General features: G+C 43.8%; 1 protein-coding gene across 3 annotated transcripts in view; it reads left to right on the top strand.

Moving 5' to 3' along the window:
* The window catches only part of mRNA-cap (RNA guanylyltransferase and 5'-phosphatase mRNA capping enzyme), a 113,724-nt gene that overhangs the window by 27,919 nt on the left and 65,679 nt on the right, over positions 1–20,126 (top strand). For all 3 annotated transcript variants that reach the window (XM_075886758.1, XM_037422017.2, XM_075886759.1), the window contains exons 8-11: positions 1,155–1,263; positions 5,564–5,664; positions 6,496–6,599; positions 6,989–7,090. In XM_075886758.1, the coding sequence (XP_075742873.1) occupies positions 1,155–1,263; positions 5,564–5,664; positions 6,496–6,599; positions 6,989–7,090 (416 nt within the window). The remainder of the gene's footprint in view (positions 1–1,154; positions 1,264–5,563; positions 5,665–6,495; positions 6,600–6,988; positions 7,091–20,126) is intronic.

Below are 20,126 nucleotides of genomic sequence, written 5' to 3'. Positions count from 1 at the left end.
TGCACTGTCAGCGCAGCGTGATAAACACTGCGGTCCTTAGACTTACTTGTGTGTGCCTTCTCTAGTATAAAGGCACACACACAAAAAACATCGACGTGTTGTTATGTTGCCTCTTATATGTGCAATAATTGCTTTTTAATTGACAATTGCACAAGTATGAGGTATTGGTAAGGGCGAACAGACAGACAAAAGTACAGACAGACAGACAGATCAAATTTTTTTCGTCGAAGGTCCTCTTTAAAATTGCTAACAATTAAGTTGTACTGGCGGCAATTAAGTTGTAAGTTGCTCCTTGCCGCCATGCTGTGCCGGGACATTGTCTGATATGCTTTACCCCTTCATACTTGGGTGCTGCAGCAAAGCTGCATTTCACATTCTACTATGATTCGAAACAGATCGACTCTCGAAAGTGCTGGTTCGCACCTGTGTGATGTTAGATCCAGCAAAACTAGGGTGCTTCAATATAATGCCGTTTGTGACCTGTAGTTCAGGCAAGAAGTCTGAAAAATTTGTACGTTCAGCAGAATGTCTAAAGTTTCGGACATTCTTAAACTTCGACATCTGTGGGACTTGCGACAGGGCTGTAAAAGCATCCAAATTTTCTAGCATGTCTGAAAAATCCAGCATCCAGCAATCAACAGTTGACTGTATGTAAGGGGAATAAAAAAAATAGTGGACTTGCTGAAGTCTCAAAAGAGGCAGCAGTGGATTTTGGGCTCTTACAAGGCATCCTGCCACACAGGGACACCTGTTGCTAAGCAGGCTAGCAGTACAGATTAATCTTGGCCCAGTAATTTTTAGCCATTCAATAAAGAAGGGCTCAGTTTTGGAAAGCCATATAAAAGTTCATTGCAATTCACTATTTGGTAGATATCACTAGGTTTTGGTGGCTAGAGTTTTATGGTGTGTTGCACGGTTCGTGGAAAGATTTGTACCTAGGCAGAAAAAGGAGTTATTAGCGCAATATGTCACAGAGTGTGTACTACACAGAAGCTAACATTCCTAATCTGCTTTTACTCTTCTTGTTCAAGGTCTTGCCATGGCCACCTCATGCAAAGCTCATGTCTCTGCTCAATTCATGCAGAGCACATGTGCTGTGTTTCATGAGGTGTCAGTGGACTGGTTCTCAGGGCACTATTCTTCAATGTTTGCAGGCTCGGCCCCCTGGCATCTACAAAGCTGATTACCTTCGAGAGCTGTTCAAGCGATATGGGGATGTCGATGAAACTCCTCCGCCTCCTCCTCGGCCCAGCTGGTGTGATGGTAAGCCTGGATTAACTCATAGGATAGCGTGTTAAAACAGTAGTAGTAGTAGTAGTAGTAGTAGTAGTAGTAGTAGTAGTAGTAGTAGTAGTAATAGTAGTAGTAGTAGTAGTAGTAGTAGTAGTAGTAGCAGTAGCAATAGTAGTGCACTCAAACATCATCATAACCAAGTTGCATATTACACAAAAGTAAGTTCGTTATATCCAAAAATTTGTTTTAAATAAATATTCTTAACAATTTGACTATTGCAAGACTATTTTTCATTTACTTCATTATAATCAATATTTCATTATATCCAGGTTTGTTATATTAAGGTTTTCATTTATTTATTTATTTATTTATTTATTTTCAAATACCTTACAGACCCAACAGGGCATTGCGTAAGGGGAGCATAAAAGGAATACACACACGAATTGGTAAAATTTCCAAACAAACAATAACATCAACTAATTGTCAATTCTTATGCAAGTCTTAAGAGGAATAACAATGAGAAAATATTAATAATATTTTTAAGGAATAGAATGGCAATGAAAATCAGATGAGTATATGCATTAGATAATGATGTAAAACAAGCTGAAAAAACAAGCACAAATTGTGAGAAGACTTTCCATTATTCAAAAGAAAACATCACTGAATAATACACAACAGAACTGAATGGCATGTTAGTATTCAAACCATCAAAAAAAAAATAAGTTTAAAGTAAGAGGAAAAAAAAAAGCGAGATACTAGTAGTGAATAAACGCGTAGGTGCCGATTTTGATATGAATAAAACGAGCAGTTATTCCTGGAAATGGGTCAGTAGAAGGGGCCGGAATTTTTCCCGATTGCTTTCAGCTACGATTTCATCTGGAAGGCTGTTCCACATGCAAATGACACGGGAGAGTGCAGATGAGTTAAAAATGTATGTTTTGCCGTATATGCGTGTGAATGAAAGATCATTATTCAGTCTCTTTGATGTGAATGCAGATGTTTGCAATGACATTGATAATGGTCTTGTTTTATGTACGTATTTCTCAAATAATGAAAGGAGGTTTAGATCACGTCGGCTGCTCAAAAGGGAAAGGGATAAGTTTTTTTAATTTGTTTATGCTTGCGCTATGATCGTAGTTTTGTGAGATGAATCTTGCGGCTCTATTCTGAATCGATTCCAGCATGTTAGTTAAATAGCTGTAGTGAGGGGACCAAACTGCAGAAACGAATTCTAGCTGAGGGTGAACAAATGTTACGTAAGCTAAAGCACGTATAATTGTGGGCGTCTTACGTAGATTGCAGCGTATGTAGCCTAATGATCGTGAGGCGTCACTGCAGATTTTGGTGATGTGGGTAGTCCAAGAAAGGTTAGATGTGAAGGTTACTCCTAAATATTTAAAAGAGTCAACACTAGATACGGGATTGCCATTAATAAAGTAAGAAAACTCAGAGTTAGAATGTTTGCGAGAGAAGAACGTTACTTTACATTTACTTGAATTAAGGGACATTAGCCAACTATGATCACAAGTACTAGTTATTGCTCGGTAAATTATACAGTCGTCAGTAAAAATGCGCACTTGTGAGGATAAATTACTTGGTAAGTCATTAATATAAATAAGAAGAAGCAGTGGGCCGAGAACACTCCCTTGCGGCACACCAGAACAAGTGTATGAAAGTGGGGATGAAAAATCATTAACAATGGTGAATTGCTGCCAGTTAGTAAGAAAGATCCGTATCCATGACAGAGTTGATTAATTTATACACAAAGAAGAGAGTTTAGAGATTAAGCGGCAGTGAGCAACACGATCGAAAGCTTTGGAAAAAATCCAGAAAGAGACAGTCAATTTGCAAGTTTAGATCTAAGTGACGATATAGGTCAGTCGTGAATTCGAAAAGCTGTGTTTTGCATGATAGGGCCTTTCTAAATCAATGTTGGTTTGGGAAGAAAAAGTCATTCTGCTCTAAGTGATTGTAAATATGGGAGGCGATTATATTTAGGATGACTGCCAGTTGGGCGTGCTGGTAAAGGTTCATGATGAAACAAGTGATTATATGCTCAAGCATCTTACAGCAGATGGATGTCAAAGAAATGGGTCTGTAATTTTGAGGTGAGTTTTTATTGCCGCTTTTAAACACGGGGATGACCTTTGCAATTTTCCAGTCATGTGGAAGCTGTCCTGTTGATAGTGATTGCTGAAAGATGTGACATAATATTTTACTCGAGGGTGAGGCTGTACTTTTTAGTATCTTAGTGTTAATCTCGTCATCGCTTGCTGACGTGGACAGTTTAAGATCATTTATTATAGATGCGATTCGGTCAACAGTGATTTCAATGGGCTGCAAAAAGGGGTAGTCAAGATCGGCTACATCGGGGACGTTTGTATGATCTTCAGTGGTGTAAACTGATGTAAAGAAAGTATTGAAAGCGTTAGGACAGTCTTGATCTGGAATGGGAATGTGGTCGTCATTTTGCAACATGATTTTGTTATCGTGACGTTCTGGGCACACTTGTTTCCAAAACTTCTTAGCGTTAGTGGTGAGCAGTGATGGCAGATCATGAAAAAAATACTTATCATGGGTGGCGCGTATCGCGGAGCAGTAGCTATTCAAGAAGTCTCTATACCTTTGCCATGAAGAAGCAGTTTGCACGCCTTTAGCCGCCACGTATAATCTCTTTTTTTATTTCTTAATCTGTTAAGTGATTTATTGAACCATGGATTTTGTTTATCATTTGTTATTTTGATTGTAGGAATATGTTCAGTAACTAATGAAGCTAACTTGTTTTTGAAGAGTGTCCAGTTGTCTTCTACAGATTGATTATGAAAGGATGGTAAAAGTACGCTCTCAAAGAACGTACATAATTCATCATTTATAACAATGTAATATCCTCTATTATAATTGCGAATTTTTTTTGTTTTAGCTCCAGCGAGACGAAATGGGACGTTAAGAATCATTTGAATTAACCGGTGGTCGCTGAAGCCATCTATGTATGTTATATTTGATATAGTATTTGGTGCCGTTGTTAATAACAAGTCAAGTATATTCGAGTCACGAGTGGGTTGGCTTATGATCTGGGCTAGGTTAAAATCTAATGTTAAGGCAATGAACGCAATGGAGACATGGCAATTCGATGAAAGCAGCTTCCAGTTTATTGAAGGAAAATTAATGTCACCAAATAAATAAACGAGCTTAGTTGGACATGTCTTAACAGCATGAGTTATGGTGCTTTGTAAGTCGCTTAGAAATGATGGATTAGTGTCCGGAGGGCGATAGCAGCAACCAATCAATAATTTCTCAAATTGAGTTCGGCAAACAACTCATACAATTTCTGTATTTGTAGCAGACGCCATTAGAAAAAAGGTTATTGCCTTTTGAATGCCTATAATTATGCCTCCACCCCTCCTGTTAACGCGATCGCAACGGTAAATGTTATAGGTATTTTGTAGGGGACTAATTTCATTGTCTGAAATATCTGCATGAAGCCATGTCTCACTGAAGATGATTATGTCAGAACCCGTGTCATCAAGGAAGGAACAGACCTGGTCGAGCTTTCGCAGAAGGCTGAGAATATTAGTAAATGATATGGTGAGTGACGGTAAATTCTGAGGCTCAGGTGCCTGCTTGAATTCACAGGTGCGAGTACCACGCCTTAGCTATCTGCCTAGTCGCACTACCGTGCTTGTTGCGGGGTCGTACACGTATGTTACATCATCTATGCGCAATCTGTCAACAGATAGCTTAAAGAATTTTTTTTCTGGCCTTGGCGAATTCGATAAGCTTTCTTCTTGCCTCTCGTGTAGCAGGAGAGAAGTCTTCCCGAATAAAAAACTCGGACCTCTTAAGCTTTCTTGCTGCGGACAAGATGCGCTCTTTGTCCTTATACAAGGTCATTTTCGCAATGATAGGCCTCTTTTGCTGTAAGCATGTTTCCCTAGCCTGTGCACTCTTTCGAAATTTGTGCTGGATAAGTTAATGTCAAGCTATTGTGAACAGAATTCCACAATTTTCTGCTAGGACAAAGCCCAGTCTTCTTCTGAGTGTGGTAGTTGTAGTGCAGTTGAGCCTATCTATCATGGCTTGTCATCGAGTGTCCTGCATAAATTTTTCCTACATCTCTGAGCAAATGGGGAATGAACAGAAGCAGCAGCAGCAAGAAAAAAAGAAAATTGTTGGTTTTAATGTGATGTTTATTTCTCAGCAAAAAAAGCCAGTGGTGGTTGTCAATTTTTCTAGTGTAGTACGAATGAAGGCATTCATTGGTTTTTTAGTTGTCATCGTTATGGTGTCGTTATGAAGGTTCTTGTCAAGTGCCGTGTTTCCTTTTCTGCAGAGGATAACGAGGACCTAGACGATGATGGCAATTCACTGGGCGGCAATGGCGGTGGAGATGGACCCGTGCACACACGACGGAGACGGGAGTTCAACAAGAAGGTCTCTATTTCTCTATAATCGCGTAATCTGTTAATTCTAAGAGGTATAAGCCAGACTCAATCTGGAACTGCTTAACCGATTCGAGGCATGTGATAAGTCCTTGTCTCATCAAGGTTAGGGTTACAGAAAAGCGGTTTCATTGCAATGTTTAGCAAACGTGGTGTCCCCAAAAGTATTCCCGTAATGTGTGAAGTGCAATCAGAAAGTTTGTCATAAACGGTGTTTATTTCCTCAAGGCCCACCCTCACGTAACGCCCACACTGCTGCTTTGAAGCACTAAAATTAGCAGCAAAAACAAAGAACAATTTTGCAAAGTGCCATGGTTATAATTATACAGGCCCTAGCATACGCCGTCAGAAAAGCTATTGGTCTCAGTGCAGAGAGGTGTGAGAATTCATACCAGATTGCCTTCACCAGTATTTTATTGGGTGGAAACTGTCTGCATCTTTGCCGTCACTGTGAGGTTGCATATTAACTTCAAGGGCGAACGCACCTTGGTATGTTCTATGTGAAATTGAAAGAATGCAAAGGCAGCTTAAAATCGATCCTCAAGTGGGGAGGAAACTGGAGGGCTTGGAGGAACAATCGCTTTTCTTCTTTTTTTTCCACCGGAATATGTGCCCATGGCACCCAGGCTATGTGCTTCTCTTTTGCCATTACATAACTTGAGATACTGTGCTTATAACTTGAAATATTTTTGGTACTCTGTTTGTGCTAGGTAAATAAATTAATGAGGTTTCGCTACACTGTCGGTGCATGTGGCGAAGCAGTTTTTTGCCGTCCTGTTAGCCCATTCTCACCTCGGCCTCCGCTGGCATGCCTCGTATGCAGAACCCCACCTTCATGGAGGGTGTGCCTGGTGTGGAGCCCATCACCACTCAACCTAAACTTCTGCAAATACAACGAAGGTGTCAGGAGCTTTGCCACTGGGAGAGGTGAGCAGTTGTCCCCTTCTATTATTACTTCTTTGCATTTCTCACAACTCCGTTAATGGACCATGCTGCCGCACTCTGCATTTTTAACGCTGTTGTGTGCAGTGTGATGAAAGGAGAGGTGTTTATCCATGCAACTGTATCATGAAGAGAAAACCCTGGTTGACTTCAGTATAGTGAAGTCTAAGTTAACGAAACGTTTCTCCAAACTTCAATGCGTAACATTTCTTAGCATGCCCTCTTTCTCCCAGTTTTGTATTTTTCTCTGCAACGAAAATAGTGTTTATGAAATATATAGAGCTGATAAGTTAAATTTCTGTTGAAATTTTGCTGCAGTTGTGCTTGCTAGTGCAAAACACCGCTCTCGCAAACACGCCCTTCGTGTGTTGCAGTTCAGGCTTCCCTGGCAGCCAGCCTGTGTCCATGGATCGGGACAACATCAAAAAGTTGCAGAAAAAAGAGTACATGGTCAGCTGGAAAGCCGACGGAACACGGTGCGCCCATTGCTACAAACCTTGCATGTGCATTTGTTGTTGACTACAGATGGCTAGCACTCAGTCAATTTGTCGCGGTGAAGTAAATCTGTCAAAACTGTGTCGTTATTCTTTGGCAGAAGAAAAATCACACCATCTCCCACGAGTAGCATGTGAAGCAGCACGTTGCTCGACAGCGCATGGCAGTTCTGTTCATCGTGGGCACCTTGCCCAATGTTAACGCGTCCTTTGCAAGTGGAGCACACCATGAATTCGGTGCATTTTTCTTTGCGTTTATAGTCCCTAACTCTTGTTGAAGCACACTACATGGGAGCATGTGGGTTCATTGCGCGTTAGCAGAATCTTATTCTTCAACGCATCACGCGATCGCTGATAGGGTGTAAGGGGGAGAAGCCACAGCCTCCTATAGAACCGCTTTGCAAGCTCGAACGTGCTAGCGCATTCTGATAAGGATACAGCTCATCGATTCAACGCGCATCAGCAGTATCTTATTCCCCGATGCTATCACATGATTGCTAAGATAGTGATAGGCCGAAACGCGCTAGTGCGTGAGTGTGTTCTGGCAGTTCTTGGGCAAGCTGTTGCGCATGCGCAGTAAGGGTGGTTACGCACGCCGGATTGAGCTTTTCCATTAGCTGCTTTGCATCTAGAAGAATATTTACTTGGGCAAAAAATGGAAAACACTTCTATTTCTAAAATTTGGTTAGAAAATCACAGTGCTGCGTCAGTTTTACAGGCTCAATATGAGAAAGCCTTTTAATAAATGAGCTTTTTTTTGGCACTGTCTAAAAAACTTTTCTTCTTTTGTTTCCCAGGCCCGTCACACAGTTCACTTGGAATGTAGTTTACTCCTCCTTTATCGATAGACATGTTGCGTAAAATACGCCACCATTGCTACCTGCTTCCGTTTCAATGTTTACACAGCAGCCAACCCACAGGCCAGCAGTTTTTTTTTGGAGAGTTAGATAAAAGACTGTGGACATTGTAACTGTGTCACCTTTGCACAAACACTTAAATATATATAAAAGGCTGTGGACATTGTAACTGTGTCACCTTTGCACAAACACTTAAACTGTCACTTGTTTCAGGCAGGGGAGGGGAAATGAAGCTCACTGTGACTTTCTTATTCGTTATCAAAAACAGTGAAAATGTGAAAAGAAAAAGCACGACTTGTTTTTTTTTTATTATAGCAGTCTTCCAGGAACCATGCTGTCACTTGCGAATGCCACTTGTTATAACCTGCTGTTTACCGGGAAGCTAGCTTTCAGGGGCATTCAGCGCATGTGCCGTTTATTGCGAATGACATTTAACACACTAGGTGACAAAGATATTCCTTTGTGTTTTTTGTGTAATACACTAATACCTTTTAATTCGGGCTCCATTAGTTTGGAATTTCGGTTAATTCGACTGCAGCGTCGAGTCCCGTCCAAAATGTGCATTGTTCTATGACTGAAAGCTTTCATTGATTCAGACAGATTTGGCCGCACTCCGGTTGATTCGAACTCCCGACTGCGGTCAGCTGTGAAAGCAGCAGTGAATTCCGCCGGCCAAATCGACGGCGCACCCAAACAACTTCGAGATCGATTGTGGCCTCCAAGATTTGAATCGTCTTTCAGGGGTAGAAACATAGTTTCATGCAATAATACCTAGAGAGGAATCTGGCGCTAGTGTCTACGCAGGCTCCTTCAGCAGCGCTTGTACCCCCATGGGAATTACGGGAAGTACAGGCTTCGGATCTGTTTCGGATGGATTACGTTCTTAAGATTCGCGATGCTGCTTTTCTGAGCATAAAACAACCTCATATGAGCTTATATTTAATTGAAACTTGATTCATTTATTTGTTCGCAAACTTTATTGCAAAAAGTTTTTGTGACCAGGCGGCAAAAGTGAAACGTGGGCAAATTCAACCGTCAGTGTATGCATTGCTCTGCCACTGCGTTCCAAATTTGGCACAAAACTTTAATGAATTATTTTTAACAACACTTGAAAACAAACATGCTTGTTTTTCTCTGGAAAGTATGCATTATCTATTTATAGAAATAACAGTACAGTAGTAAGTAAGAAACGCTTAATGTTTCGTCTTCTGCAATGCTAGGTGCGTCTGTCCAAGTGGTCTGCCCCCAACACACCTCTAGTTTGTTGTGAAGTCGAGTCAGCAGCTCGAGATGGTGTGTTTACTTAGCTTCGTCATCGTTTCGAAGTAGATATAAAACGAGTTTAGGCAAGACGCGTTCGTGAAAAAACATGAACTCGATGCAATATCCTGCACTAGCATGAGACGCTACATCTATGCTCAGTGGTGAGTGGATGATGCCTTGTTTAAACCCTCAAATATGACTCGCAAAGCTTGGAATGTTGCAGCAAATCAAGAGACCTAGCGGTCATCAGCATCTTTGAACAAGAAAGGCGCTGCTTCAGTGCTTTGCACCCCACTCCATTACCCACGCTTCGTGAAGAACAAAAGTGAAACTGTAGAAAGTAGTTTTTAGACAGTCCGCTAGCTAACCCTACTAATACTGAAGCCTGTACTTCCCATAATTCCTATGGAGGTACACGATCGCAGCACCAGATTCCTCTCTAGGTAATATTGTATGAAACTCTATTGGTATAAATTAGCTTTGCATCTCAGAGGCACAACCCCCCCCAACCCACATGGCACTGGTTTACAACCAACATGAAAGACAGTGCATCGCTACTGTCATCAGCAACAGGCAAACGAAGGAGTTTTTCTCTCTTTTTTTCTTGTGCGTCCAACACGTGTGTGTATCGGCCGAGTCAAATTGTTCATCTGTACTGTGCCGTTGCTCTTAAATTATTATAGACGATAGTCTTTCTTGGGTACCTTCGACGCAAAAACTTTGGTCTATCTGTCTACATTTGTCTGTTTGTCTACCTTTAACGGCACCTTAAACAGCACCAAGGTGACCAAACGATGCTCCAAACGGCCGACCCCATCCGCAGCGCCCACCAATATTGCTCAAGGTTCAGGGTTCATGCTTGTGCGATTGTCAATTAAAAAGTAAATATTGCACATATCTGAGGCAGCATAACAACACGTCAATATTATGTATGTGTATTTTTTACTAGAAAAGGCATACATGAGTAATTCTAAAGACCGTAGCGTTTATCACGCTGCGCTGGCCATGTAACACTTGCACGAAAAGGCGCTTCTAACGCTTTGCTAAGATGACACGGTGGTGGCACCTACCTGTCGCCTTGCGTTCTACACCTTATAACCTCAGAGACGGGCGCGCACGCCACGTGCTCTATTTTTCAGGATGACTACCAGATGGCGCTCATGTCTCACGTGTGACGTGACGTGATACGCTCGTTTGCCTCCGCTGCATGCTCGAGGCACTCTAACGCGCAGCGCCTCCAGAAAACCATTCACCGATTTTCTAGTGCAGAACATTGAATAAACGTTTTGTTCACTTTCTCCAGATGCAAGACTATCGTCTTTCGACGACATTTGCCGTGTAACATGCAGATACGGCGCCATTTTTTATCTTCCTGCAGGATCAGTGCCATCTGCAGCCTTATTTGCTTGTTTTCAAAAGTTTGAGTGTTTATTTTTTTGTTTTGTATTGTCACCATGCTTCCACCGTTTTTTATTCACCAAACTCATTGTCTGCTTCGTGCGTGCGCGCGTCTCCACCACACAAGGGGTACAAGGATGGCTTCCCCTGCATCTCCTGCTGCCCTAGCCGCCCCAATGCCAGCAGCGAAGCGGGCGAAGTACATATCTAAGCATTTGGCTGCGAAGAGGAAAATATTGAAGGTGTTGCAAGCCGGAGCATCTCGAAAAAAAAGTCACAGAATAGTTTAACGTGAGGAAAAGCACGCTGAGCAGTTACGTGAAGAAGGAAGACCAGATTATGCAAGTGTACGACGGCGACATGTTTAAGAATAAGAGGAAGAGGCTTCGAACGGCAATGCACCCCAAGCTAGAAGAAGCGCCGTTGCACTGGATTGCCGTTTCGTGCAATGCGCATTTGACTTTGAGCAGCTATCTGCGCACAAGCAGAGAAGTTCGTGCTGACCATGAACATTCACTTTTTAATGTTTCGGAAGGGTGGTTCGACCGCTTTAAGAAGTGACAGGGGCTGTTTTTCCGCAACGTGTGTAGTGAAAAAGGTGCCATTGACGAAAGAAAAGCAGCGAAGAGCAAGACGGCCGCTATGTAAGCATCCTGCCAGCTGATGTGCCTTTTGGCAATTACGTTGCAATGGACAGCGATATTGCCGTGGCCAGCACACTGACCGACAGTGTTATCGTCGCTGAAGTCTTGGATGGCGAAGGGGTATCGGCTGGCGAAAACCCAAGTGATGCAGACAAGGGTCTACACCACACAATGACTGAGGCTAAGCATGTGCTGGCCATATTAGAGGACATATACATGGGTTCTTGGACAGTGTGCACAGACTAAGCCAACTGCAAAATCTTCACAAATTTGTGACTTCTTCCACATCACCTTTGTGAAGCAAACTGCGATCACAGATTTTTTTTAAGAAATAGAAGTTTGATGGTGTAAAAGAAATCTTTAAAGTGTTCTGTTTGTACTCACGATAATTAGTCATCATCATCATCAGCCTGACTGCGTCCACTGCAGGACAAAGGCCTCTCCCATGTTCCGCCAGTTAACCCGGTCCTGTGCTTGCTGCTGCCAATTTATACCCGCAAACTTCTTGATCTCATCTGCCCACCTAACCTTCTGTCTCCCCCTAACCCGCTTGCCTTCTCTGGGAATCCAGTTAGTTACCCTTAATGACCAGCGGTTATCCTGTCTACGCGCTACACACCCGGCCCATGTCCATTTCTTCTTTTTGATTTCAGCTATGATATCCTTAACCCCCGTTTGTTCCCTAATCCACTCTGCTCTCTTCTTGTCTCTTAAGGTTACACCTACCATTTTTCTTTCCATTGCTCGCTGCGTCGTCCTCAATTTAAGCTGAACCCTCTTTGTAAGTCTCCAGGTTTCTGCTCCGTAGCTAAGTACCGGCAAGATACAGCTGTTATATACCTTCCTCTTGAGGGATAGTGGCAATCTACCTGTCATAATTTGAGAGTGCTTGCCAAATGTGCTCCACCCCATTCTTATTCTTCTAGTTACTTCAATCTCGTGGTTCGGCTCCGCGGTTATTACCTGCCCTAAGTAGACATAGTCTTTTACAACTTGAAGTGCACTATTACCTATCTTGAAGCACTGCTTTTTTCCGAGGTTGTTGTACATTACTTTCGTTTTCTGCAGATTCATTTTAAGACCCACCTTTCTGCTCTCCTTGTCTAACTCCGTAATCATGAGTTGCAATTCGTCCCTTGAGTTACTCAGCAATGCAATGTCATCGGCGAAGCGCAGGTTACTAAGGTACTCTTCATTAACTCTTATCCATAACTGTTCCCATACTAGGCTTCTCAAAACCTCCTGTTAGCACGCGGTAAATAGCATTGGGGAGATTGTGTCATCTTCCTTACACCCTTCTTGATTGGTATTCTGTTGCTTTCTTTATGAAGCACTATGGTAGCAGTTGATCCTCTGTAGATTTCTTCCAGGATGTTTATATATACTTCGTCGACACCCTGATTCCGCAGTGTCTGCATGATGGCTCATATTTCTACTGAATCAAACGCCTTCTCGTAATCTGTGAAGGCTATGTATAGTGGTTGGTTATATTCTGAGCATTTCTCTATTACCTGATTGATAGTATGAATGTGGTCGATTGTTGAGTAGGCTGTTCGAAATCCTGCTTGTTCCTTTGGTTGATTGAATTCTAATGTTTTCTTTACTCTGTTAGCAATTACCTTTGTAAATAGCTCGTATACTACAGAGAGCATGCTAATCGGCCTGTAATTCTTCAAGTCCTTGTCATCTCCTTTCTTATGTATTAAGATGATGTTAGCATTCTTCCAAGACTCTGGTAGTCTTCCCGTCATGAGACACCTCGTAAACAGGGTGGCTAGTGTTTTTAACGCAATCTGTCCTCCATCTTTCAGCAGATCTGATGTTACCTGATTCTCACCAGCAGCTTTGCCTCTTTGCATGCTCTCCAAAGCTTTTCTGACTTCTTCTATTATTACTGGTGGGGTGTCATCTGGGTTACTGCTAGTTCTTATAGTATTAAAGTCATAGTTGTCCCGGCTACTGTACAGATCTCTGTAAAACTCCTCCGCTATTTTAACTATCCTATCCATATTGGTAGTTATTTTGCCTCCTTTGTCCCTTAACGCATACATCCGATTTTTTCCTATCCCAAGTTTCCTCTTCACTGCTTTGACGCTTCCTCCGTTCTTTAGAGCGTGTTCAATTCTCTCCATGTTATACCTTCTTACGTCGGATACCTTACGCCTATTAATCAACTTCGAAAGCTCTGCCAGCTCTATTTTGTCTGTTGTACTTGAGACTTTCATGATTTGACGCTTCTTAATGAGATTCATCGTTTCCTGGGAAAGCTTGCCATTGTCCTGTCTTACTACCCTGCCTCCAACTTCCACTGCACACTCTGTAATGATACTCGTCAGATTATTATTCATTGTATCTATGCTAAGGTTGGTTTCCTCACTAAGAGCCGTGTACCTGTTCTGCAGCGAGACTCTGAATTCCTGTACTTTCCCTCTCAGTGCTAGCTTATTGATTGGCTTCTTGCGTATCAGTTTCTGTCGTTCCTCTCTCAAGTCTAGGCGAATTCGAGACCGTACCATTTTATGGTCACTGCATCGTACCTTGCCAACCACTTCCACATTCTGCACGATACCTGGGTGTAGACTCATTATAAAGTCTATTTGGTTCTTATTTTTGCCATTAGGGCTCCTTCATGTTCGCTTGCAGTTTCCTCGTTTTCGGTAGAAGGTATTCAAAATTCGTAAATTATTGCGTTCTGTGAATTCTACTAGTAGCTCTCCTCTGGCGTTTCTAGCACCGATGCCATAATCTCCTACTGCCTGCTCTCCAGCCTGCTTCTTCCCTACCTTTGCATTAAAGTCTCCCATCAGTATTGTGTATACTGTGTTTTTACCTTACTCATTGCCGATTCCACGTCTTCATAGAAGCTTTCAACTGAAGCGTCATCATGGCTGGATGTAGGCACGTAAGCCTGTACCACCTTCATCTTGTATCTCTTATTCAGTTTAATTACGATACCTACCACCCTTTCATTAATACTATAGTATTCCTCTATGCTGCCAGCTATGTTTCTGTGAATTAGAAACCCCACTTCCAGTTCTTTTCTGCCAGCCAAGCCCCGATAGCAAAGGACGTGCCCATTCTGTAGCACCGTATAGGCCTCATCTGTCCTAACCTCACTGAGCCCTATTATATCCCATTTAACACCTTCTAGCTCCTCGAATAGTACAGCTAGACTTCCCTCACTAGATAAGGTTCTAGCGTTAAACGTTGCCAAGTTCAGGTTCCAATGGCGGCCTGTCCGGATCAAAGAGATTCTTAGCACCCTCTGCTGCGATGCAGATCTGACCGCCACCGTGGTCAGTTGCTTCGCAGCTGCTGCGGACTGAGGGCCCTGAGTTATTTGATGTATGCATGTGGGAAGTAGTGGCCAGATACTGCACCAGGGTGGCCAATCCTTCTCTGGTGAGGGAGTGCGTTCTCGGCGGTGGTTACCGGTGAGGCCGCTTCCCAGGCCTCGTAATGCAGTTCCATCACCACCCGGATTTTTTTTTTTTATCCGGTTGGGAACTGCGCGGCACCGGGATTTGAACCACGGACCTTTTGCATGCGAGGCGGATGCTCTAATGATAATTAGAGCATCTGCCTATGATAATTAGTACCCTCGGTTAATTCGGACATTCTCACCGGTCCTGTGAAGTCTGAATTTATGGGGTTGTACTGTATAACTGACAGAATGGTTGCGATGTGGTCCTAATTACTGATAAAACTGGGCAGAGTTGCGAGACCTAAGCTTGTGCTGATGTACCCTGTCCTCCTTATATGTTTAACGTAACTTGTGGCAGTGTTGTAGCCAGGATTTCATTTCGAGAGGGTTTTTATATTTCAGATATTTATGATGCTGGGCGAGTCGATAGTTCATCATTACACAAGGGGCTGCATAAAGCTGTTGAGGGTTCAAAAGCTGCTCAAAGCTTTGTTTTTACATGCTTATGTGCACAAAAACTACAGTAAACTCTTAGTGGCTTGAACCACGTAGCTTATCTCGAAATCTCGGCAAAGTTGAAGCTTCTTTTCGCCTTGCATAAACCTCCCATAGGTGCTATGTAATTTTTCCCTCTTATCTCGAAATGTTTCTCGGAGGGGACAGCGGCTATCTCTAAATCTTGTCCGTGCGGGCAGAAGGCAAAGTCTACTCCCAACAGCAGCTGTGGAAGTGCTGCGCCATTTTGCGCCAATTTGACCTGCGCCTAAACGGCAATTTGCGTGTGCAACGCCAAATTTAGTCGAGTTTTATTATCGACCAAACAACACCCGCGTGCTACACTAACGACGCAACCGCGTCCATATCAAATTAGTTTGATCACGTATATTGGCTCTGTTTTACTGGTCACGTCGTATTTCGGTTCATGCATGGATGTTGTTAAGGTGGCGTTTGTGTGCATACCTCATTATGAGACTCTATAAATGTTTGAACAGCCAAGCTGTTAGCCAAATCGTATAAACTGAAAAAAAAAAAACTAAAAATCAGTTTTGCCAGCGAAGCGATGACTGCATTAGCAAGAATTTGTAATGTTGTAATGCTAATGCCGCAAGTGCTCCTTTCTATTTTTGCTACCACACCATTACGCGCGTAACGCTGCCTTGCGCAAACCGTACCTGAATGACTGGGAACAATTTAGATAATCTTAGAAACATCTGATGAGATTACGTGCACAACGCTTACATTAGAGTTTTGGAACTTACGCAACCGCTAGTGATAACGCTGGAATCTTTGATGGCACATGTATAAATGCTGACGTACTTTGCTGCTTGGCTGATTATTGACGGCCGACGCTCTGGTTTGCTGTTATCAGTCTACAGCGCGTATTGCTCATAGAGTGACGTTTTGTTTTCCGGGCACAGGTTTGCCCAAATGAAAAGTTCACTCGTGAAAACAGCGGCTGCTGCCTTCGTCAACATCCTGAGCGCGTGACAATACGAAGGCTGAAAGCTCATTCTTTTGGATCCGACATCGCGTCACTCTACAAAACGTTGGTATAAGAGAATAAGAACGGCCGCTCCAGAGAGAAATGCTCTTATCGCACAATCTCTTCCTATTGAGAGCTCTCCACATAGAAGGGTTTTACGAGCCGCGAGCTGATGCTTGCCGATAGCACTCGCGCCAGCTTATCCCAACCACGCCTTAGAATCAAAGTTCACCGCTGCTGCTTGAGCACCCCCTCCCTTTTCCCCGGGCATTTTTTCATGCTCGTTCAAGGTGTGCGGCGTGTTTTATCTCTGCTTGAGTATTCGACGGCAGGTGTAACAGGCAGAGGGATACTGTCGCATGCGCCGCCCTCCAAGCGAGCGACGGAGATCGGCTGCCTCGTTTAATCTCTGCTTGAGCAGTGCTCACCACCCCAGCTTGAGCAATCTTACGCGTGGGTAGAATGTACGATGCACGTTACCAACTTGTAGTTTACCTGGAACATGGCAGCGATGGCAAAAACCTGCCGAGTGTCCATATAGTTCATATCATAATAAAAAGAAAAATCACTTAATTGCCTAGCAATAGTGAGATTTAGAATAGCGCACTATGAGCCCTTGTAGTGCAATCGCTACCACTGTGCATGCGCTGTAACGCGTGCTGCCGTTTGCGTTCGCGGCTCGCCGCAAAAAATCCGAAATAGCGGGCGGCGTGTGCGGTCCGCAAACGCTGGTTTTGAGGCTACGGTGCAGCTGCGATCGTGCGTTGTGGTTTAGAGGAGGGCAAACACTATTCCAGAACTCATATGGTGCCAGTGATGCCCACAGCGCCTGCAAAAACGTTATTCTAAAACTCCCTAATGGCGCGGCGAGCCCATCTAAATTTTTTTGCGGTTTTCATGTTGGCTGTATCACTTCAATGACCGGAACATAAATTCTTTACACTCATTTTTACAGAGCCCTATTGGTTTAGTATGAACTCATTTTTACAGAGCCCTATTGGTTTAGTATGAAAATAGCTTTTATTAACTGACTTACTGTTCATGTTTGATGCAGTGTTTTATTCACATCTTGAACATTGCCACATTTTAACATCAATTTTTTTTTCATTCGTCTGAGGTCTGGTAGCTGTCCAAAGGGCCGCTCATGTTTTCTTTTTTTTTTTTTGAGTTGCTCTGCTTTCAGCTTTGATATTGTAAAATTTAATAATGTCACGGGGTTGAGAGAGTGAATGAAATGATTATATTTACAAAATATACAGCGAGAGTCAGAGGCAGCTGCAGCCAAGATGGAAGAACAGCAGCAACACTAACACGAGCACGGTCACTTTCACCGTCTTCGTCGTCTATGATGCTCTTTCGTTGCCGATGTGTAAAATATAACCCCCGGCTGCTGGCAGCGCCGTCTCGGCGCCTAATGGAGAGTAGGATCATATGCGGATATGTACGGTTTGAGGCGGGTCACGTGGACGGCGTCAGTAGGGGTTGCAGACGACGATGACTGACTGTCCAACAAAGCAATCTCGTATGTGACATCAGCAAGCCGGTGTAAAACCTTGCAAGGCCCCGAGTAGCGAGACAGGAGCTTCGAAAAGAGGCCAAGGTGGCGGCATGGTGTCCAGAGAAGGACCAACGAACCTGTAGAGTAGGAAACTACTCTGTGATGACTATCGTAGCGGGCTATCTGAGAGACCTGCAAGCCAAGAAGACGTTTCCGTGCGATTTGGCCGGCCACTTGAGCCCGAGCAGTGGCATCCCGCGCGTACTCTGTAACCGTTTGTGTAGTTGATGGGAGAAGAGTCTCGAAGGGTAACGCTGGATGGTGGCCGAACAATAAATAGAAGGGGGAGAATCCAGCGGTGTCGTGGAGTGACGAATTGTACGCGAATGTCACATAAGGCAAAGTACTATCCCGATCAAGGGGATCTTTGGAAACGTACATGGAGAGCATTGTTGTCAATGTTCGATTTAGGCGCTCGGTAAGACCATTTGTTTGTGGGTGATAGGCCGTTGTGAGCTTGTGACGCGTCGAACACGAGCGAAGGATGTCACTTACTACTTTTGAAAGAAATGAGCGACCACGATCAGTCAGCAGCTGTCCAGGAGCGCCATGGTGAAGAATTACGTCATGAAGCAAGAAGTCCGCGATGTCAGTGACACAGCTTGTCGGTAGCGCTCGTGTGATAGCGTATCTTGTGGCGTAACCAGTGGCTACGGCTATCCACTTGTTTCCAGTGAGAGAAGTAAGAAATGGTCCAACGAGATCAAGACCGACGCGGTAGAAGGGAACGGTGGGTATGTCTATTGGTTGGAGCGGACCAGCTGGTGGCAAGGTGGAATGTTTGGAGCGCTGTCAGGACTTACATGCAGCAACGTATGGGCGCACAGAACGGTAAAGGCCTGGCCAGAAGAATCTACACTCCACGCGATCGTACGTGCGCGTGACCCCGAGATGTCCCGCGTTTGGGACGTCGTGAAGCTGTTCAAATACAGCGGAACGGAGTGTCGCAGGAACTACGAGTAGTAGCTCTGGTCCTTCGGCGCTGGTGTTGCATCGGTAAAGAATGCGATCGCATAGAACAAACAAGTGTAGCGACGGGTCTACGTGGGGCAAGCGTAGACTCTGCATGATAGACCGCAAGTGGACATCGCTGAGCTGTTCCTTGCGTATGTCGGTGAAAGCCGACATGGCGAAGACACAAGGGTCAGAATCATGTGCTGAAAGGTCATGTGGGTCCACGGGGTGACGGGATAGACAGTCGGCATCCTGGTGCATTAGGCCAGATTTGTATGCCACATTGAAGCTGTATTCTTGTAGTTTCAAAACCCAACGACCAAGTCGTCTTGTTGGATCTTTAAGGGACGACAGCCAGCACAAGGCATGGTGATCTGTAATTACCGAAAACGTGCGGCCAAACAAGTATGGTCGAAATTTTCTGACTGCCCAGACTATGCGAGGCACTCATGCTCTGTAATGGAAAACTTGCTCTCCGAAGGAGAAAGGAGGCGACTGGCATAAGCAATGACGCGATCCTGTCCTCGTTGCCGCTGGGCGAGAACAGCACCAATTTCATGTCCGCTGGCATCGGCACGAACTTCAGTATGGGCTGACGGGTCGAAATGGACCAAGATGGGTAGGGAAGTAAGTAATGTTGTAAGGGTGCTGAAGGCAGTTGCTTGGTCAGTACCCCAATAAAAAGGCATGTCCTTCTTCAGTAGCTCCGTAAGTGGTTGGGCAATGTCAGCAAAATTCTTCACGAAACGTCAAAAGTAAGAACAAAGGCTGATAAAACTCCGTACATCTTTTGCGGAACGTGGTATGGGAAAATCTTTGACAACTCGAATTTTGTCAAGATGAGGTTGCACGCGTCGAGCACTGACAAGGTGGCCAAGCACAGTGATTTCCCGATGGCCAAAGCGACATTTGGAAGAGTCGGGTTTATCAATTTAAGGTAAGTCTGGTCACTTGATGAGCATTAAATGCTTAATAAGAACCACTGAAATTTTTTGGTTTTATGAGAAAGCAAGAATTTCAATTAACAATGATGTGTGACCCGAGAAATCCGCTCCAAAACTAAATTTGATGCTCCAAAATCTTCAAAAGTCTCTCCAAAGTCCATGATGCTCCAAAGTCTTTTTGTGCTCCAGAGCTCCTCCAAAGCTCTCCAGAGGTCCTCCAAGCTCTCAAAAAAACTGAGGCCCGCTTCCACCCCTGAACAGGAAACGAGGGCTCCATGCTGATGCTTAGCTCTTACTATACATGCCGAATTCGATCATGAAGGGGGAATTCGAAATTCCTACGGACGCAACCATTTGCTATCCGCTTTGTCAAGCAACTATGAAAGGGGTCACGTGTGCGCACATGCGCGCAACTTATGCACAGTGGGGTGGCGTGTGCAGTGTGCATCCACCTGTGCCTTCAGTACACAACCTAGTCCTTGCTAGTGTAAGC

This window comes from Rhipicephalus microplus, chromosome 2, assembly GCF_043290135.1.
Source record: "Rhipicephalus microplus isolate Deutch F79 chromosome 2, USDA_Rmic, whole genome shotgun sequence".
NCBI lineage: Eukaryota > Metazoa > Arthropoda > Arachnida > Ixodida > Ixodidae > Rhipicephalus > Rhipicephalus microplus.
The sequence above is the reverse complement of the archived record's forward strand: the minus strand, read 5'-3'. Positions and strand labels throughout refer to the sequence as shown.